The 22,174-nt window shown below is 48.2% G+C and overlaps 1 protein-coding gene across 1 annotated transcript in view; it reads left to right on the forward strand.

The window, feature by feature from the left end:
* LOC106566714 (adenylate cyclase type 6) overlaps positions 1 to 22,174 on the forward strand; it is a 104,724-nt gene that overhangs the window by 78,763 nt on the left and 3,787 nt on the right. The window contains 19 exon segments of the mRNA XM_014135026.2: positions 13,938 to 14,087; positions 15,171 to 15,292; positions 16,464 to 16,575; positions 16,730 to 16,857; positions 17,016 to 17,174; positions 17,268 to 17,409; positions 18,397 to 18,525; positions 19,024 to 19,052; positions 19,257 to 19,404; positions 19,546 to 19,643; positions 19,737 to 19,824; positions 19,919 to 20,035; positions 20,123 to 20,281; positions 20,394 to 20,569; positions 20,662 to 20,715; positions 20,887 to 21,019; positions 21,131 to 21,394; positions 21,574 to 21,778; positions 22,006 to 22,130. Of these exon segments, the coding sequence (XP_013990501.1) occupies positions 13,938 to 14,087; positions 15,171 to 15,292; positions 16,464 to 16,575; positions 16,730 to 16,857; positions 17,016 to 17,174; positions 17,268 to 17,409; positions 18,397 to 18,525; positions 19,024 to 19,052; positions 19,257 to 19,404; positions 19,546 to 19,643; positions 19,737 to 19,824; positions 19,919 to 20,035; positions 20,123 to 20,281; positions 20,394 to 20,569; positions 20,662 to 20,715; positions 20,887 to 21,019; positions 21,131 to 21,394; positions 21,574 to 21,778; positions 22,006 to 22,130 (2,538 nt within the window).

A 22,174-nucleotide genomic window follows, 5' to 3' on the forward strand; every position in this document is an offset into this window, starting at 1 on the left:
TGTAGTACCCTCCACCCTCCCTCTCTAGGTCCAGGTCTGTAGTACCCTCCACCCTCCCTCTCTAGGTCCAGGTCTGTAGTACCTCCACCCTCCCTCTCTAGGTCCAGGTCTGTAGTACCCTCCACCCTCCCTCTCTAGGTCCAGGTCTGTAGTACCTCCACCCTCCCTCTCTAGGTCCAGGTCTGTAGTACCCTCCACCCTCCCTCTCTAGGTCCAGGTCTGTAGTACCCTCCACCCTCCCTCTCTAGGTCCAGGTCTGTAGTACCCTCCACCCTCCCTCTCTAGGTCCAGGTCTGTAGTACCCTCCACCCTCCCTCTCTAGGTCCAGGTCTGTAGTACCCTCCACCCTCCCTCTCTAGGTCCAGGTCTGTAGTACCCTCCACCCTCCCTCTCTAGGTCCAGGTCTGTAGTACCCTCCACCCTCCCTCTCTAGGTCCAGGTCTGTAGTACCTCCACCCTCCTCTCTAGGTCCAGGTCTGTAGTACCCTCCACCCTCCCTCTCTAGGTCCAGGTCTGTAGTACCCTCCACCCTCCCTCTCTAGGTCCAGGTCTGTAGTACCCTCCACCCTCCCTCTCTAGGTCCAGGTCTGTAGTACCCTCCACCCTCCCTCTCTAGGTCCAGGTCTGTAGTACCCTCCCTCTCTAGGTCCAGGTCTGTAGTACCTCCACCCTCCTCTCTAGGTCCAGGTCTATAGTACCCTCCACCCTCCCTCTCTAGGTCCAGGTCTGTAGTACCTCCACCCTCCTCTCTAGGTCCAGGTCTGTAGTACCCTCCACCCTCCCTCTCTAGGTCCAGGTCTGTAGTACCCTCCACCCTCCCTCTCTAGGTCCAGGTCTGTAGTACCCTCCACCCTCCCTCTCTAGGTCCAGGTCTGTAGTACCCTCCACCCTCCCTCTCTAGGTCCAGGTCTGTAGTACCTCCACCCTCCCTCTAGGTCCAGGTCTGTACCCTCCACCCTCCCTCTCTAGGTCCAGGTCTGTAGTACCCTCCACCCTCCCTCTCTAGGTCCAGGTCTGTAGTACCTCCACCCTCCCTCTCTAGGTCCAGGTCTGTAGTACCCTCCACCCTCCCTCTCTAGGTCCAGGTCTGTAGTACCCTCCACCCTCCCTCTCTAGGTCCAGGTCTGTAGTACCCTCCACCCTCCCTCTCTAGGTCCAGGTCTGTAGTACCTCCACCCTCCCTCTCTAGGTCCAGGTCTGTAGTACCTCCACCCTCCCTCTCTAGGTCCAGGTCTGTAGTACCCTCCACCCTCCCTCTCTAGGTCCAGGTCTGTAGTACCCTCCACCCTCCCTCTCTAGGTCCAGGTCTGTAGTACCCTCCACCCTCCCTCTCTAGGTCCAGGTCTGTAGTACCTCCACCCTCCCTCTCTAGGTCCAGGTCTGTAGTACCCTCCACCCTCCCTCTCTAGGTCCAGGTCTGTAGTACCCTCCACCCTCCCTCTCTAGGTCCAGGTCTGTAGTACCTCCACCCTCCCTCTCTAGGTCCAGGTCTGTAGTACCCTCCACCCTCCCTCTCTAGGTCCAGGTCTGTAGTACCCTCCACCCTCCCTCTCTAGGTCCAGGTCTGTAGTACCTCCACCCTCCCTCTCTAGGTCCAGGTCTGTAGTACCCTCCACCCTCCTCTCTAGGTCCAGGTCTGTAGTACCCTCCACCCTCCCTCTCTAGGTCCAGGTCTGTAGTACCCCCCCCCTCCCTCTCTAGGTCCAGGTCTGTAGTACCCTCCACCCTCCCTCTCTAGGTCCAGGTCTGTAGTACCCTCCACCCCTCCCTCTCTAGGTCCAGGTCTGTAGTACCCTCCACCCTCCCTCTCTAGGTCCAGGTCTGTAGTACCCTCCACCCTCCCTCTCTAGGTCCAGGTCTGTAGTACCCTCCACCCTCCCTCTCTAGGTCCAGGTCTGTAGTACCCTCCACCCTCCCTCTCTAGGTCCAGGTCTGTAGTACCCTCCACCCTCCCTCTCTAGGTCCAGGTCTGTAGTACCCTCCACCCTCCCTCTCTAGGTCCAGGTCTGTAGTACCTCCACCCTCCCTCTCTAGGTCCAGGTCTGTAGTACCCTCCACCCTCCCTCTCTAGGTCCAGGTCTGTAGTACCTCCACCCTCCCTCTCTAGGTCCAGGTCTGTAGTACCCTCCACCCTCCCTCTCTAGGTCCAGGTCTGTAGTACCTCCACCCTCCCTCTCTAGGTCCAGGTCTGTAGTACCCTCCACCCTCCCTCTCTAGGTCCAGGTCTGTAGTACCCTCCACCCTCCCTCTCTAGGTCCAGGTCTGTAGTACCCTCCACCCTCCCTCTCTAGGTCCAGGTCTGTAGTACCCTCCACCCTCCCTCTCTAGGTCCAGGTCTGTAGTACCCTCCACCCTCCCTCTCTAGGTCCAGGTCTGTAGTACCCTCCACCCTCCCTCTCTAGGTCCAGGTCTGTAGTACCCTCCACCCTCCCTCTCTAGGTCCAGGTCTGTAGTACCCTCCACCCTCCCTCTCTAGGTCCAGGTCTGTAGTACCCTCCACCCTCCCTCTCTAGGTCCAGGTCTGTAGTACCCTCCACCCTCCCTCTCTAGGTCCAGGTCTGTAGTACCCTCCACCCTCCCTCTCTAGGTCCAGGTCTGTAGTACCCTCCACCCTCCCTCTCTAGGTCCAGGTCTGTAGTACCTCCACCCTCCCTCTCTAGGTCCAGGTCTGTAGTACCCTCCACCCTCCCTCTCTAGGTCCAGGTCTGTAGTACCCTCCACCCTCCCTCTCTAGGTCCAGGTCTGTAGTACCTCCACCCTCCCTCTCTAGGTCCAGGTCTGTAGTACCCTCCACCCTCCCTCTCTAGGTCCAGGTCTGTAGTACCCTCCACCCCTCCCTCTCTAGGTCCAGGTCTGTAGTACCTCCACCCTCCCTCTCTAGGTCCAGGTCTGTAGTACCCTCCACCCTCCCTCTCTAGGTCCAGGTCTGTAGTACCTCCACCCTCCCTCTCTAGGTCCAGGTCTGTAGTACCCTCCACCCTCCCTCTCTAGGTCCAGGTCTGTAGTACCTCCACCCTCCCTCTCTAGGTCCAGGTCTGTAGTACCCTCCACCCTCCTCTCTAGGTCCAGGTCTGTAGTACCCTCCACCCTCCCTCTCTAGGTCCAGGTCTGTAGTACCTCCACCCTCCTCTCTAGGTCCAGGTCTGTAGTACCCTCCACCCTCCCTCTCTAGGTCCAGGTCTGTAGTACCCTCCACCCTCCCTCTCTAGGTCCAGGTCTGTAGTACCCTCCACCCTCCCTCTCTAGGTCCAGGTCTGTAGTACCCTCCACCCTCCCTCTCTAGGTCCAGGTCTGTAGTACCCTCCACCCTCCCTCTCTAGGTCCAGGTCTGTAGTACCTCCACCCTCCCTCTCTAGGTCCAGGTCTGTAGTACCCTCCCCCTCTCTAGGTCCAGGTCTGTAGTACCTCCACCCTCCCTCTCTAGGTCCAGGTCTGTAGTACCCTCCACCCTCCCTCTCTAGGTCCAGGTCTGTAGTACCTCCACCCTCCCTCTCTAGGTCCAGGTCTGTAGTACCCTCCACCCTCCCTCTCTAGGTCCAGGTCTGTAGACCCTCCACCCTCCCTCTCTAGGTCCAGGTCTGTAGTACCTCCACCCTCCCTCTCTAGGTCCAGGTCTGTAGTACCCTCCACCCTCCCTCTCTAGGTCCAGGTCTGTAGTACCTCCACCCTCCCTCTCTAGGTCCAGGTCTGTAGTACCTCCACCCTCCCTCTCTAGGTCCAGGTCTGTAGTACCCTCCACCCTCCCTCTCTAGGTCCAGGTCTGTAGTACCTCCACCCTCCCTCTCTAGGTCCAGGTCTGTAGTACCCTCCACCCTCCCTCTCTAGGTCCAGGTCTGTAGTACCTCCACCCTCCCTCTCTAGGTCCAGGTCTGTAGTACCCTCCACCCTCCCTCTCTAGGTCCAGGTCTGTAGTACCTCCACCCTCCCTCTCTAGGTCCAGGTCTGTAGTACCTCCACCCTCCCTCTCTAGGTCCAGGTCTGTAGTACCCTCCCTCTCTAGGTCCAGGTCTGTAGTACCCTCCACCCTCCCTCTCTAGGTCCAGGTCTGTAGTACCCTCCACCCTCCCTCTCTAGGTCCAGGTCTGTAGTACCCTCCACCCTCCCTCTCTAGGTCCAGGTCTGTAGTACCCTCCACCCTCCCTCTCTAGGTCCAGGTCTGTAGTACCTCCACCCTCCCTCTCTAGGTCCAGGTCTGTAGTACCCTCCACCCTCCCTCTCTAGGTCCAGGTCTGTAGTACCTCCACCCTCCCTCTCTAGGTCCAGGTCTGTAGTACCCTCCACCCTCCCTCTCTAGGTCCAGGTCTGTAGTACCCTCCACCCTCCCTCTCTAGGTCCAGGTCTGTAGTACCCTCCACCCTCCCTCTCTAGGTCCAGGTCTGTAGTACCCTCCACCCTCCCTCTCTAGGTCCAGGTCTGTAGTACCCTCCACCCTCCCTCTCTAGGTCCAGGTCTGTAGTACCCTCCACCCTCCCTCTCTAGGTCCAGGTCTGTAGTACCCTCCACCCTCCCTCTCTAGGTCCAGGTCTGTAGTACCCTCCACCCTCCCTCTCTAGGTCCAGGTCTGTAGTACCCTCCACCCTCCCTCTCTAGGTCCAGGTCTGTAGTACCCTCCACCCTCCCTCTCTAGGTCCAGGTCTGTAGTACCTCCACCCTCCCTCTCTAGGTCCAGGTCTGTAGTACCCTCCACCCTCCCTCTCTAGGTCCAGGTCTGTAGTACCTCCACCCTCCCTCTCTAGGTCCAGGTCTGTAGTACCCTCCACCCTCCCTCTCTAGGTCCAGGTCTGTAGTACCCTCCACCCTCCCTCTCTAGGTCCAGGTCTGTAGTACCCTCCACCCTCCCTCTCTAGGTCCAGGTCTGTAGTACCCTCCACCCTCCCTCTCTAGGTCCAGGTCTGTAGTACCCTCCACCCTCCCTCTCTAGGTCCAGGTCTGTAGTACCTCCACCCTCCCTCTCTAGGTCCAGGTCTGTAGTACCCTCCCCACCCTCCCTCTCTAGGTCCAGGTCTGTAGTACCTCCACCCTCCCTCTCTAGGTCCAGGTCTGTAGTACCTCCACCCTCCCTCTCTAGGTCCAGGTCTGTAGTACCCTCCACCCTCCCTCTCTAGGTCCAGGTCTGTAGTACCCTCCACCCTCCCTCTCTAGGTCCAGGTCTGTAGTACCCTCCACCCTCCCTCTCTAGGTCCAGGTCTGTAGTACCCTCCACCCTCCCTCTCTAGGTCCAGGTCTGTAGTACCCTCCACCCTCCCTCTCTAGGTCCAGGTCTGTAGTACCCTCCACCCTCCCTCTCTAGGTCCAGGTCTGTAGTACCCTCCACCCTCCCTCTCTAGGTCCAGGTCTGTACTCTCCACCCTCCCTCTCTAGGTCCAGGTCTGTAGTACCTCCACCCTCCCTCTCTAGGTCCAGGTCTGTAGTACCCTCCACCCTCCCTCTCTAGGTCCAGGTCTGTAGTACCCTCCACCCTCCCTCTCTAGGTCCAGGTCTGTAGTACCCTCCACCCTCCTCTCTAGGTCCAGGTCTGTAGTCCCTCCACCCTCCCTCTCTAGGTCCAGGTCTGTAGTACCTCCACCCTCCCTCTCTAGGTCCAGGTCTGTAGTACCCTCCACCCTCCCTCTCTAGGTCCAGGTCTGTAGTACCCTCCACCCTCCCTCTCTAGGTCCAGGTCTGTAGTACCCTCCACCCTCCCTCTCTAGGTCCAGGTCTGTAGTACCCTCCACCCTCCTCTCTAGGTCCAGGTCTGTAGTACCTCCACCCTCCTCTCTAGGTCCAGGTCTGTAGTCCCTCCACCCTCTCTCTAGGTCCAGGTCTGTAGTACCCTCCACCCTCCCTCTCTAGTTCCAGGTCTGTAGTACCCTCCACCCTCCCTCTCTAGGTCCAGGTCTGTAGTACCTCCACCCTCCATCTCCAAGTCCAGGTCTGTAGTACCCTCCACCCTCCCTCTCTAGGTCCAGGTCTGTAGTACCTCCACCCTCCCTCTCTAGGTCCAGGTCTGTAGTACCCTCCACCCTCCCTCTCTAGGTCCAGGTCTGTAGTACCCTCCACCCTCCCTCTCTAGGTCCAGGTCTGTACCCTCAGTGACCCCTCCTGGGCAGGGGATGGCAGGTCTTTGGAGGGAGCTTGTGGAATGTGGTTGATCCCTGCTAAGTGAACTCCGTGTGGTTCTAGTGTCTCTGACAGGTCACAGTCTTTCAGGGTGTGAGGCACTGGCCTTCGCCCCATCAAGGGCTAATGCTAACCACAACGCTTTAGCCCCAGGTTAAAGAGGGGGAGAGGGCAGATGAATATTGATGAAAAAACATCATCATCATTAGTATAATCATCATAATGTCAACTATACAGTATTTCCATGTTTCCTTGGCCTTTGTTTTGAATGTTGTGTATCTGTCTGTGTAAGAGCACAGGATGAGCTTATGAATGGACTTGTATGAGATTGTAACTGAACAGTAAACAACGACATCAAACATGGAGACAATTGCATGCTCACAGTCACAGACAGTGACTGAGAGCACAAGTAAAGTGGATGTGAGGGAGAATGCTCGAAGGTGCAAACTCAAGTGTCAAATGATTCCACTGGTTAATGGTTTCACACAAACACACATGCGCAGTTGCATGCAGGCACACACACACACTCCCAGCTCCTAGCACCCAGTTGTGATCGGCTCCTCAGTGTTTGGTGTTGGCTGGGTATTGTAAAGGGGGAAGAAGGAGAGCAGGATGGGGGGAAGAGGGGTGGGCGTGAGATTGTCTGCTGTAGTACCACTATAGTGTATGTGTCCTTACTGGGAACAGAAAAAAAAGAAAGGAAAGACCCCTTCCATGTGTTTCCATGTATAAGCACCCCATATAGACTGTGTCCTCCCTCTCAGTTTTAGGTCACACATCTCTGGTGAAAGACGTTAACAGAATAGTTAGCTAGCTATAGCGTGCGTAACATTTGGTTCAGGGTTCTGAGATTAGGTCACAGCGAGCATTCCCCAAGTGAAACCCATGTGATCATAGATCGTATAAGATGTGAGATGTTAGGCTTGGGCAGTGCTTTTTTGATTTCTAATGGCAACTGGATAGAGATTCTTGACAGATTATATATTGGACATGTTTTCTGGATATGACACTCTGCTAAATGACTCAGATGGTGCGATCAGTGACAGATTATGTTAAGTATGAGAGGTCACTTTTGCTGTGTGTCTTACTCTTCTCCCAGCTGTCTCTTCTCTCCAAATACATTCTCACTTTCTCTCTCCTTCTAAGCACAATTCTCTCCCTGGTGGGACTGACATATTGAGAGGATATCTGTTGTTTATAGTGTTTATAGACACTGGGGCCAGAGCACAGACTTCCTGCTAAAGTAAATGACCGGTGAGCTAAATCCATCATAAAGGAGCAGAAATTATAAATAAACCCCCTGGAGGTTCTATTAACTCATCTCATCTTCATCTGGCCCTCCTGGGTGATGATGGCTGGGAAAAGCAAAGGGATAGCAGGGTGAAATGTGGTGGGGTTCAGAGAGGACAAGGGAGAGGATAGGAGTTTAGGGGGAGTCTACCCCCTGGAGCTTAGCTTGGTGGAGCATGGCCTGGACTGGGTGTGAAGGGCTAGTGGGTGGTTGGACTGTGATTGTTGTAAGGGCACTTGAGTGATTTGAACTTTGTAATTCCTACCTACTACAGTATGTTCTGACCATTAGCCTACACCATATTTTTCCAGTCAGATATTTCCTTTCTTGTGATACTATGGTTATACTCATCATATTTCCAAAGTTATCAGCAGTTATATTTCAGTGTGTCCATATAAGTGGAAATTCTTGTTTATGCCACGATTAAAAAATCTACAGAAAACGACCTATTCCTATAATTTACAGTGTTAAATAATACTAATATGTGATACAAATATTTTAGGTGAACAAATTATTCATTTTGCCGTTATAATAATGTTGGTAGAAACATGTGAAAATTGTTGTAGAAATCTGTTGTCGCTCAAGTCGACTACAAAACACACAATGCAATGCTCTCTCTGTGAGCTGGCTGGCTAGATCGCAAACCTAGCTACACACAGTGGCGACCCGTCATTCAGGCCAGGTGGAGCACAGCCCCACCTCTTTTTAGCCCCACCTGTTTAGCTAAAAAAATATATACAGTACCAGTCAAAAGTTTGGACACAGCTACTCATTCCAGGGTTTTTCTTAATTTTTTTATATTTTCTACATTGTAGAATAATAGTGAAGACATAAAAACTATGAAATAACACATGGAATCATGTAGTAACCAAAAATATAATATATTTTATATTTGAGATTCTTCAAATAGCCACCCTTTCCCTTGATGACAGCTTTGCACACTCTTGGCATTGGACTGTCGTTGAATCAAGTCAACAATCTACTGGCAAATCCTTTTCAATCCTTGTCATATGAAGAGAAATAATGAAGAGAAATTATAGATAAAACATGTCAGTACTCATCAGCCAATTGACATAAACATTACAGAACAAGCTGGAAATCGCAAATTCAACAATGAGTGGTTTGGAAGCAATCAGTGGCTAACTGCAAGCATTGCAAAGCAATCACTAGCCTGCTATTCAGTGGAGTGGGTGTGTGGTCCAAGTCTGGGTTCAAGGGTCTCTTTTCAAAGCTTAAAAGGATAAAAATTCAACATTGGCCATGCTGTCAGTCCAGCATGATGTCTGACACGCTCAAAACAACGGGAAACTCGGAACTGGGAAGTCTCAGTCTTCAGTGAGTTCAAGACAACTGGGAACTGAAAAAAACAAGCTCTGACTGGGAAAACATGTTTTGAATGGTCATCCAACTTGGAATTGGCAGACTTTTATGACAAAGTTTGATGCCAAAATTTGCCCGTGAAGATGCCAAAATTTGCCCGTGAAGGACCGCCGCGCCACCTTCCTGTTCAAGTGAGCACAGCACAACAAGGTGAGTCCTAAAATGTATTGAATGCTGCTGCAGAAATTATGCAATATGCCAGGGAGATATGTATACTGTAGCTAAGAAAGTAATACTAAGTGTATGTTGTGTTGTAAGCTATTAGTAGCCCATGTGCCTCACCCTAATAATTTGGTCCCTTTTCCCCTCATAACTTAGCCTTAGCCTCATTACGCACACCTGGCATTCATTATTACACGCACTTGTGAATCATTATGATGGAGCCGGATGTGCCGGGTAGGGGGTACCGTCATTATGATTCACACCTGGACTCCATCGCCTCCTTGATTACCTGCCCTTTATATGTCACTCCCTTTGGTTTCTTCCCCAGTCGTCATTGTTTCTGTTTCATGTCGGGCGCTGTGTGTGTTTCTTGTTTTGTTCATTTATTAATTACATGTATTCACTCCCTGAACTTGCTTCCCGACTCTCAGCCTACATCATTACAGACTGACGCCTCACCTAAGGGAAGCATCAGGGAGTGTCTTATTTATTTATTTTGGTGGGAATGACGTCGGGTCCGGGAGCCGCTACAGGCTCTCATGCCTCAGACAGATCGCCAGGCTCCCCTGCTACAGCCGGCTCGTCTGGCTTTCATGCCTTCACCGAATCGCCAGGCTCCCCTGCTTCCACCGGCTTGTCTGGCTGCCCTGCCTCAGCCGGATCACCAGGCTTCCCTGCCTCAGCTGGTCTGTCAGGTTCCCACGCCCCAGCCGGCGACAAGTTCCTGCGTATCAGCAGGGGTGACCAGTCCGCTCCTGATCCCCGGAGTTCGTCCATTTGGTTGGCGTCCTGTGGCTGGAGCCGCGCGCCGGGGAGGGGGTACCGTCACGTATGCTGTCCGGCGCTCTAGGTCACCATGCTCCCGCGTCTCAGCCGGACTGACAGGCATCCTGAGTCTGGAGCCGCTCGTCGGGGAGGGGGTACTGTCACGTGTGCTCCCTCTCCAGTCTCTAGGTCACCAGGCTGCTCGTTATGGTGCACACCTGTCACCATCGTTACGCGCACCTGCGTGTCGTCAGACTCACCTGGACTCATTACTTCCCTGATTACCTGCCCTATATGTCACTCCCTTTGGTTCCTTCCCCAGGCGTCATTGTTTCTGTTTCAGTTTCATGTCTGTGTGTTGTCCGTGTTTCTTGTTTTGTATTATGTTGCATTTATTTATTAAAACACTCACTCCCTGAACTTGCTTCCCGACTCTCAGCGCACGTCGTTACAAGTACCCAATACTCATACTTGAGTAAAAGTAAAGATGCCTTAATAGAAAATTACTCAAGCGAAAGTCATTAAAATACTACTTGAGTAAAAGTCTAAAAGTATTTGGTTTTAAATATACTTAACTACCAAAAGTAAATGTAATTTGTAACATATACTTCAGTATCAAAAGTATAAATTTCACATTACTTATATTAAGCAAACCAGATGGCACAATCTTGTTTTTTAGATTTACGGATAGCCAGGGGCACACTCCAACACTCATAAATAATTAACAAACAAAGCATTTGTGTTTAGTGAGTCCGCCAGATCAGACGCAGTAGGGATGAGCAGGTACAGTATGTTCTCTTTATAAGTGTATGAATTGGACCATTTTCCTGTGTAACGAGTACTTTTGGGTTTAAGGGAAAATGTATGGAGTAAAAAGTACATTATTTTCTTTAGGAATGTAGAGAAGTAAAAGTTGTCAAATATGAATAGTAAAGTACAAATATCCCCAAAAACTACTCAAATAGTACTTTAAAGTATTTTTACTTGAGTGTTTTACACCTCTGAACAAAAATGTGTACTGATTGAAAACAAAACTTAACTGTGAATTCATTGGAACATTTTCTTGCTGTGAGGAACATAGTTGTACCAGATTCTGTATACAAAGTATAAAATATAAAATAACCGCTGTAACTGTAAAAAAGAATAATAATTGCTTTTGTTTTTTTGTGTGGAACGAACAGCTGACTGAAGACGGGACAGCTGAGCATTCGTGCAGTTGAGTCCGTTTCTGCGGTAACATGGACTCTTTACAACCTGATAAAACTTTGTTGCTCCTTGCTGAAACAAGCAATATGTTGTAGAAAACTAGTCTTTGGTTGCCTAAGCAATGCCACCTCCTGCAGCAGCAGCACTTGCAGTCAGGAGCGGAGGAGAGGAAAACATTTTATTTTTTGGTGGATTTCTTTTTGCTATTCAAATTATTATAACAGTGATCACGGTCATTTGGCTGACCAATAACCGTCATCCAAAATGATTTTATTCTGCTGTGTATTCATTGAGTAATTTAGTAATTTATTGATTGAGCCTGCCCATACTCTCTATTCCTTTTTGGAAGTTTATTGTGTAATAAATGCATTTTATTCTATCCTGTGTTGTTTTGTCATGGCTGCTGCTGTTGTTCCTTTCCCTTTCTAGATCACTACTGGCTTACTAACTACATTTTGATAACCAAGGATTAGGTTCTCTTCTACAGAGTGGCTGTTTGCCCTCAGTATGTCACTCTGATGGAAATATGGACTATACCTCCTTAGATACTACAACTATTATTGTTTTAGATGGTCCTCATAATCATTATGCAATAGAGGGGACATAACAATATTAGTGGACAGTAGGAGTATGCCTCCAACTGTACTGTGGCATGGACAATATAAGGGCCCTACTTTGTGTGTGTGTGTGTGTGTGTGTGTGTGTGTGTGTGTGTGTGTGTGTGTGTGTGTGTGTGTGTGTACACAGTGACTGTAGTCTGGGACAGCTGTAGGCCCACTACAGGTAGATAGTGCTGAGTGTAGCTCCTGAAGAGTAGTTGTGTGTGCTATTGTGTAAACACAGGACCTGGATGTGTGTACCATGTCAACCTGCAGGCCTTGCAAGCAATTAGGCCTGTACTGTAAAGTACAACTATACACACAGACAACACTCCGTCACAGGCAAGAAGACAAGAAGGCAATGTCAACTCTCCTTCACAAATATGCACACAGTACTTTCTCTACAGACTACTTAAGTAAACATACAACGCACACACACACACACACACACAGCAGGTTTCTCTCTTCTCTTTGGGCTGTTTTTGCTTGAACAGTGAGAGTAATGTAAACAGAGCTGAGCGCTCGGAACCATCTGCCTAATGTCACTGTGTCCCATATCTGTCTTCTCTTTCTCTCTCTCTCTCTCTCTCTCTCTCTTTCTCTCTCTCCTTCCGTCTCTCTCTCTCTCTCTCTCTCTTTTTCTCTTTCTTTCTATCTCTCCCCCCTCTCTCTCCTACTCCTTCCGTCACTCTCTCTCCCTCACTTCCTCCGTCTCTCTCTGTCCCTCACTCCCTCCGTCTCTCTCTCTCTCTCTCTCACTCACTCCACTACCACCACATCCTTCCTCCCCTTAACACCTCCCTGTCTCCATGTTATCTGTTGTTGTCCCTTGAATGCTATTCTATTTTCTACACTCACCCCTCCTCCCTCCCCAGGTTAATACCCCTTCCCTTAGCTCACATATCTTCCTCTCTCTTTTTTATTGCTGCTTCTCATTCTATCTCTCGCTCCCCCTTTCCCCATTTTCTCCATGTATCTTGTTTATTTATCTTTTCTCTTATTCTTCCTGTTTTATTTCTTTCCCTCTTCCTTGGTGTAAAACTCTGCATATTCACCTATGCACTTGTTTCTCGGAAAGGTCAGGGAGAGTTCAAAGTGAATTCATGGACCAGATGTGGATTAAGAGATAAGGGGCTATTAGCTAAACCAAGCCTTCTTCAGTTAATGTCACTCTTTGACGAAATGCACACATATCGGCTAGGTGGAATTTCATCCCGTTCTTGTATAATGTTCTTAGGGGGAGGAATATTTTAAAGTGTGCAATATAATGGTTGTATGTTTACTGTAAACCTTAAATCATTCCAACCAAGCTTACCTGTGTTACTGTTTCTGCCCAGTAGGAGTCAGGCTTCACCTGCATAATGATGGGGCAATCAACTGTCTATTTCAGGATGATTAAAAGATTTATAAGGATGATAGAATCACTTTCATATAAAGTAGAGGGAGAGCATAAGAAAGAAAGAGAGAGTGAGGTTTGGCAAAGAAATATTGAATTTAGAAAAATATCTAATCTTATACCTCCAAGGAAAGATGTGGTTTAGATAGGGAAGACCATGGTTAACCCTAGCTGGCACATTAGCCCCTTAACTTATTTGCTCATTTAGGGTCGCCACATAGGGTGTGACATAACAGTGTTTCCTGTTGGCATGTAGCAAGCCAGTGTTTGTGTCCAAAAAACAGCCTCGGGTGGAGTGGAGTGTTTCCACTCTCTCACGCAGCAAACTGTAAACAAGAGGCCATCTTTAAAGTGAACAGCCTCTCAGCGTGTCAGAGGGCAGAGTTTTTTCCCACGCTACAGCTGGGGACACTCCGGGGACAGTGTGACAGGGGAGGTCCCAGAGCCAGGACACAAAAAAACCTCTGTTTCATTTCAAGTTTAACGAGTTCAGAAAGCAAGATGGTAAACATATGAAGTGGTCAATGGACTGCCATGAGAGGACGAGAGCACGAGGAAAAAACGATCCCACAAACAGGATCATCATCCCTCCACAGGGAATGTTAATGTTTTTTCTTGGCGTCTGTGTGCGTGTGCGTGCATGCTTGCACGTGTGTGTGAGTAAAAGCATGGATATTGTGTATTTCCATACAAGGTCAGGGGTATGTAATGTATTATAAATGATGTAATTGTACATCTCAGTCCTTGAGGAGAAGCACAATGTGTCATTGGCCACAGTATGACCTGTGAATCTGTGTGTATGCCATCAAAGAATTAAAGAGAGCGAGAGATGTGCAGGGAGAGAGACAGAGAGAGCAGAGAAAGCACCATTTCACTATCAGATTCCATGTGTGTTTCATCACTGTGTTTGATACTGTACATCCCTATCCAGATACCCACAACATGGCTCTACGCTGCCCCCTAGCACAGAATGTTTTGGAAAAACCGATGTGGGGTCAAGTCTCTAAATGTCCCCTTTCTTTATCCTCCTCTCTTCTAGCTGAGCGCCAACGTGCTGATATTCCTGTGCACTAACATCATTGGGATCTGTACCCACTACCCTGCTGAGGTGTCTCAGAGACAGGCCTTCCAGGAGACCAGAGGATACATTCAGGCCAGACTGCACCTGCAGAGAGAGAACCAGCAGCAGGTACACACACACACACTGTGTAAACACCTCCGCTGACTGACAGGAAGCAGTAATTTTGAAGGACATACAGTTGAAGTCAGAAGTTTACATACACTTAGGTTGGAGTCATTAAAACTCGTTTTTCAACCACTCCACAAATTTCTTGTTAACAAACTATAGTTTTGTCAAGTCGGTTAGGACATCTACTTTGTGCATGACACAAGTTATTTTTCCAACAATTATTTACAGACAGATTATTTCACTTATAATTCACTGTATCACAATTCCAGTGGGTCAGAAGTTTACATACACTAAGTTGCCTGTGCCTTTAAACAGCTTGGATAATTCCAGAACATGATGTCATGGCTTTAGAAGCTTCTGATAGGCTAATTGACTGCAGGAGGGACTGGTGCACTTCACAAAATAGATGGCATCATGAGGAAGTAAAATGATGTGGCTATATTGAAGCAACATCTCAAGACATCAGTCAGGAAGTTAAAGCTTGGTCGCAAATGGGTCTTCCAAATGGACAATGACCCCAAGCATACTTCCACAGTTTTGGCAAAATGGCTTATGGACAACAAAGTCAAAGTATTGGAGTGGCCATCACAAAGCCCCGACCTCAATCCGATAGACCATTTGTGGGCAGAACTGAAGAAGTGTGTGCGAGCAAGGAGGCCTACAAACCTGACTCAGTTACACCAGCTCTGTCAGGAGGAATGGGCCAAAATTCACCCAACTTATTGTGGGATACTTGTGGAAGGCTACCCGAAATGTTTGACCCAAGTTAAACAATATAAAGGCAATGCTACCAAATACTAATTGAGTGTATGTAAACTTCTGACCCACTGGGAATGTGATGAAAAAAAATAAAAGCTGAAATAAATAATTCTCTCTAATACTATTCTGACATTTCACATTCTAAAAATAAAGTGGTGATCCTAACTATGATAAGACAAGGAATTTTTACTCTGATTAAATGTCAGGAATTGTGAAAAACTGAGTTTAAATGTATTTGGCTAAGGTGTATGTAAACTTCCGACTTCAACTGTATTTATTAAATGCAGACACTAACTAAGCCAGATACCTCTCTCAACACTTCAGGAACGCCTCTTGCTGTCTGTGTTGCCAAGGCATGTTGCCATGGAGATGAAGGCTGACATCAACGCTAAGAAAGAAGACATGATGTTCCATAAGATCTACATCCAGAAACATGACAACGTCAGGTCAGCATAGACACAATCATCCTGGTAACCTCAGTAGCCCTGCCCTGACAACGACACATCAGTAACCACAGCATTTCTTCAACAAACCAAACTGACAAGAGCTATGACCTCTAAAGGCATCAGCATTCTTCAGTTCGGCTGGTGGCTAGCCAATGTCAGCTAGGAGAACCGAAGAGTGTGCTTCGCTTGAAAAAAGCGCAATAGAACTGTTTGTCTATTTTGAGACGCCGTAGCCAAAATAGTCAGAATTGGTCTAAGATAACTCAAGAAATCTGTCATTAATTTTGACGTTTTTTGCCAAGGAGATCTTAGTCGGTCAATTTGACATTTAACTAATGTTTGGTGCAATATTTCTCAATGTGCATAAAAACGTGTCGTCCCTCATTGAATGAGGACTAATAGGAATCCCTAATGTTGACCAATCACTGAGGAAGGGGCGTAGACTTCAGCTCCGAACTTTGGCTTGCCTCTAGAAAAAAATGTGTGTGCCCGAACAGCCGAAAAACCCTCACCGAAGTCCAAAACATGCAAAAACGTCACAAAATGTGGTTATAATATGTACACAAACTGTTCCGGACTGTTTCGGCTGGGAAGCATGCAGACGCCTTAACATGTAACACAGTGTTGATGTGTTTTATCTCTTGACCTCATTTAACTGTTATTCAACAGTATCTTTTATCAAATAAAGGCAGGGTACTTGTATATTTATTCAACACTGCACATCAACATTATCATACACACATACTGTATATACACATGCATGCACGCAGACACACACATACACATGCATGCACGCAGACACACACACACACACACACACACACACACACACAGACACACACACACACACACCCTTACTCAGGGCTTGGCAGAGAGCGGGCTAATTAACACTAGTAAGGGAATACTTAATTACCAGCAGCCAAGATAAGATAATCCCCAAAGAATGGGAGCTTCAGCCCAGATTCAATTACAGCACCGACTATACACACACACACACACACACACACACACACACACACACACACACACACACACACACACACACACACACACACAGGCAACTAGACAGACATTAAGGCTGTGGAAAGACTACCCCAACACATAACAGGAGGAGGAAGGGTCATCCGATTAGTTACTGATCAATCAATCCTGTCTCTCTCTTTCTCTTCAGTATTCTGTTTGCGGACATTGAGGGTTTCACCAGCTTGGCGTCTCAGTGTACTGCTCAGGAGTTGGTCATGACTCTCAACGAGCTCTTCGCCCGCTTCGACAAACTAGCATCTGTAAATAAGAATTTCTCTTCACCTTTCTCTTTTCCACTTCCCCCATTTTTTCACAAATTTTCTCCATTAACTGCTGTCTTGCCCTTCCAATTGAATATAATTGGTTCTCTGTCCCTCTCTAACTGCCATAAGTGCTTTGTCTATCTGTCTGTAGGAGAACCACTGTCTGCGTATTAAGATCCTGGGGGACTGTTACTACTGTGTGTCTGGGCTGCCTGAGCCCCGCGCTGACCACGCCCACTGCTGTGTGGAGATGGGCGTCGACATGATAGAGGCCATCTCGTGAGTATGGGGAACGTCTGTGTGTGGGGAGATGCCATATTTTCTAGACATGACAAATCATAAAATATATATCATAAATGTATTGCTTCAGCCTGTTGGAGTATCATGTGTTTTTTGGAAAGACATTTAACCTACATGTTCTTTGTGTTAATGTGCAGGCTGGTGCGTGAAGTGACGGGGGTCAATGTCAACATGCGTGTGGGAATCCATAGTGGCCGTGTGCACTGTGGGGTGCTGGGACTCAGGAAGTGGCAGTTTGACGTGTGGTCCAACGATGTCACACTAGCCAACCACATGGAGGCTGGGGGCAAGGCAGGGTGAGGGAGACACACATACACACACACATGTATGCACACACACATGTGCGCGCGCACACACACACATAGACTGACCTTGTGTCCTTCTCCCAGGAGGATCCACATCACCAAAGCCACCCTGCAGTATCTAAATAGGGATTATGAGGTGGAGCCGGGTTTCGGAGGGGAGAGGAATGCCTACCTGAAGGAGAACAGCATTGAGACCTTCCTGGTGCTGGGCTGCAGCCAAAAACGGGTCAGGGACAAAACTACTTCCTACACTTGCCAACCACCACACGTACAGTTGTATGACAGTTTACAAGGCTCTCCAAACACTGGGGAATTGAGGTTGTTCCACGAAGAGTGCCTTTTGCAACTCTTTGATGTTTTAAGCAGACATTGTGCACCAATATTGAATTTTAAAAGCATGTTATATTAAATGAAGTGCCCTTTAATATAGACCACATGGATAATTCAATAAATCTCATTTTGACATGTCACTCTTTGCACCCCATGTGACTTCTAAGAAGATGTGTCAAAATGTAAAGTTTGCACCATCCCCTAGTTATTTTGTTGCTTTGTCAAAGTAATTTCTAAAGATGATTATTTATTTAATGTTATTAGTGATTAATTTACGTCAGTCCCTCATTTTAAGGTCAACCCTGTTATGTGAACTGAACTCTTGTTGCTGAGGCGTATTTCTGTCTGTAATAAAGCCCTTTTGTAGGGAAAACGTCATTCTGATTGGCTGGGCCTGGCTCCCCAGTGGGTGGGCCTAAACCCTCCCAGGTCCACCCATGGCTGCGCCCTTGCCAGTCATGTGAAATCTATAGATTACGGCCTAATTGATTTCCTTATATGAACTGTAGAATCTTTGAAATTGTTGCATGTTGTGTTTATATTTTTGTTCAATATATAGTTATACAAAATGTAGAAATGCGCAGTTTTCACACATGTAGGCACTGGTTTGGTGCTGGAGATAATGAATATGATGTTGAAAAGTGGCAGAGTTGCCCTTTAACCTATTGAAATGGAATACTTTTTTAATGAAGTTCAACATGTGCCCTTTATGACAAAATGTTAAAATTAAATTATTTTTTGACCAAGTTACACTACTCAAAAGGCACTGAATTGGTGGAACAACCCATTGGGTTGTTCATGTTAGCACCCATTTAATCCACTCAAGGGTTTCACCGTTTCAGTTGTCTAACCTTTGTCTCTGTCTGTGCTTTCCTCTGTCTAGAAAGACGAGAAGGCCATGATGGCCAAGATGCAGAGGACGCGGTCCAACTCCAACGAGGGCCTGATGCCTCGCTGGGTGCCCGACACAAGGTTCTCCAGGACCAAGGACTCCAAAGTCTTCAGACAGATGGTGAGATGAGACCTCTCTGTGTCTCTCCTGCTTCTCCCCTATATCTACTTATTGTATCCCAATAGTCTCACCCATAAATGTTACCTCTCTTCAGAGTGCTCTGTGTGTCCCACTACCAGCGTTTACCAAACACGGTCCTTGGCACCCCAAGGGGTGCATGTTTTGGTTTTTGTCCTAGCTAGCACTACACAGCAGATTGAAATATTCAACTAATCATCAAGTTTTGATTATTCGAATCAGCTGTGTAGTCATTGGGCAAAAACTAAAACATGCACCCCTTGGGGTCCCCAGGACTGAGTTTGGGAAACTCTGTAGTAGTCTCTCCATTATGTTCCCCAATGTCTACCGATAGTCTCTTCTGTCTTTCCTCTCCTGTCTCCTGAGGGCCAGCTGTATCTCTCCCCTACAGGGCTTATCTATTGGCTAATCCCTCTCTTTTACATCTCTTGTCTGGGTTTCTGTATGTCGGTTAATCCTCCTTTCCTTTCTCTTTCTCAGGGGATTGATGAGTCGTCCAGCAAAGACAAGTGAGTGGTTATTGCTCTGAGGATGTTTGGGATACACACATACACATATACACACCCACCTAAATACACACCCAGGGAGACAGGCTCACGTGCTAAAATGCACATTCACATACTTTAAAGGTCTTACCATCTTACCTTTCTCTCATATCTTTCTCTCTCTCTCTCTCTCTCTACCTCCTTCCTCACTCCCCTCCCCCTTTCCAGCCGTGGTGCCCAGGAGGCAATGAACCCTGAAGATGAGGTGGATGAGTTTCTGGGGCGAGCCATCGATGCTCGCAGCATCGACCAGCTGAGGAAAGACCACGTCAAGAAGTTCCTGCTCACCTTCCAGACCTCTAGCCTGGAGAAAAAGGTCTCTGCGTACATCTCCCAGAATACTCTGGGCTTTATTTAGTTCATCCCTGGTGTGTTATGTAGTTCACATTCACAGTTAATGTCTGCTGATGGTTTCCTAAGATTTGTTTTTTAATGGGTTCTGATCTCTCTCTGGTAGTATTCGAAGAAGGTAGACGATCGCTTTGGGGGTTACGTGGCTTGTACCCTCCTGGTCTTCTGCTTCATCTCCTTCATCCAGATTGTCATATTTCCACAGTGAGTGACACACGCTTACACACGCACACACACACACATACACATTCACACTTACTTTTCTGAGTCCTCCTGTTTGTGTGTCTCCTCCTGCAGCACCCCAGTCATGCTGGGGATCTACATCAGTATCTTCATCATCCTCGCCAACATCCTCTTCATCTGTGCCATATATTCCTGCGTTAAGGTAAGATCTCCACAACACACACATTACCTACTGTACACACCCACATGCATTCTGGACACTAAACGTTCTTTCCTTTATTCCTCCTCTCTTGTAGCTGTTTCCAGCTGCGATGCAGATAGTGTCAAAGAAGATAGTCCAGTCTCGTACCAACAGCACTCTGGTGGGGGTGTTTACCATCATCCTCGTCTTCATCTCTGCCTTTGTCAACATGGTGAGACTGAACAGATTGACACACACACACCTAGAGCAAACATTTCCCCACAAGTGAACATGTTTGTGTGTGTCTCCTCTGTTGTAGTTTGCTTGTGACACGGAGAGTTTGGTGGACTGCATCGCCCGGGAGATGAACATCTCTGTTTCCATGGTGACGCCCTGTCTCATCCGCAACCTGTCTGTGTCGGTAGATGGGGGTCTAGAGATTTGTCCCAGCCAGGGCCCCTCATGTCCCTTCCCAGAGGTGAGTGGGTGTGTCACCGATGTCAGGTTGTATACTGATGTCTTATATGTTCTTTATAAATGACAGGTTAATCTGATCATCAATCAATCATCTCTGTCCTTCTCTCCCTCAGTATTTCAGCTACAGTGTGCTGCTGACCCTGCTGGCCTGTTCAGTATTCCTCCAGATCAGCAGTATAGGGAAGCTGGCCCTCATGCTGCTCATCCAGCTCACCTTCCTGCTGCTGGTGGAGTGGCCACAGGTGGCGCTGTTTGAAAATGCTGACCTTTTTGTCACCTCCAAAGCCCTGTGAGTACTGGGGCTGCGTTCAGGAGGGCACAACGTTGTAGTCATCAATGTTTTCTTTTGACTAAACCATTTTGCTTCTTTTTCTCATTTAGTGATTTCAATGAAACTATTCAATGGTCCAGTTTCAATGAAACTACAGACGAGTGGTAAGTTTGGATTCAAAGCCTTTCTGAAATCATTGTTTTAAATCTGTGTAGGTGTGTATATGACCCATTTTCTCTTTCTCTGATCCACTCTCTCTCTGCAGATTGGTTTGTGTCTTTCTTGGTTTTCTTTCTAGCTGTTCCTCTCTGACCTCCTGTTCTGTCTCTCTGCAGCCCGTTCAGTGTGACCAAAGTATCTCTGAGAGTCATGACTCCTGTGATTCTCACTGTGTTTGTGCTGGCGCTCTACCTCCATGCCCAGCAGGTGGAGTCCACTTCACGCCTCGACTTCCTCTGGAAACTACAGGTACCATGGGCCTACAGGGGGGCACTCCTCTACCTTGACTACAGCAGAACATAGTGTAGTATAAGATGTCCCCACCTATCTTAACCTTTTTCCCTCATGTCCTCCTTCCAGGCCACAGAGGAGAAGGAGGAGATGGAGGAGCTTCAGGCCTACAACCGCCGTCTCCTCCACAACATCCTGCCCAAGGACGTAGCGGCTCACTTCCTGGCGCGTGAGCGCCGTAACGACGAGCTCTACTACCAGTCCTGTGAGTGTGTAGCCGTCATGTTCGCCTCCATTTCCAACTTCTCTGAGTTCTACGTGGAGCTGGAGGCCAACAATGAGGGAGTGGAGTGTCTTAGGCTGCTCAACGAGATCATCGCTGACTTTGACGAGGTAAAGAGGGAGAGGAGAGGGTAGCCTATGGAATTTTGGACGCTTAGTGTCATTGTGAATTCCGTGTCTTTTGCCCTTTGGTGCATTTTCAGTACAGTCATCGTTGGCCTCATGCATTTAAAATAGGACATTTTTGGTCAAACTCAAACCTGAGGCTTTGTGTTTTGTCCTACTCTCAGATCATCAGTGAGGAGAAGTTTCGTCAGCTGGAGAAGATCAAGACTATTGGCAGCACCTACATGGCCGCTTCAGGTCTCAATGATTCCACCTACGACCGTGAGGGCCGCTCCCACATCACGGCTCTGGCCGACTACGCCATGAGACTGAGGGAACAGATGAAGTACATCAACGAGCATTCCTTCAACAACTTCCAGATGAAGATAGGTGAGGGGAAACAGTCTGAAAAAGCTCAACAAGCTTTAAACAAGCTGAGGTTAAATAATATCACATGAAGTTCTGAAACACAGACAGGATTGAGTGGGATAGGAACCAGTGTTGCAGACCAGAGAGAGCATTGGTTAATAGGAAAGAGTAGAATATGGTTGGATGCATGAGTTTGGTATGAATGACCGCTATGTTTATGAATCTATGATCTGTCTCTCTTTTTTCAGGTCTGAATATTGGGCCAGTGGTGGCAGGGGTGATTGGAGCACGGAAGCCCCAGTACGATATATGGGGGAACACGGTCAACGTAGCCAGTCGCATGGACAGCACAGGAGTCCCAGACCGCATTCAGGTATGGAGGATTTCAATCAGTTAACACTCAGTAGGTCATACTCC

The sequence above is a fragment of the Salmo salar genome, chromosome ssa13, assembly GCF_905237065.1.
Source record: "Salmo salar chromosome ssa13, Ssal_v3.1, whole genome shotgun sequence".
Classification (NCBI taxonomy): Eukaryota; Metazoa; Chordata; class Actinopteri; order Salmoniformes; family Salmonidae; genus Salmo; species Salmo salar.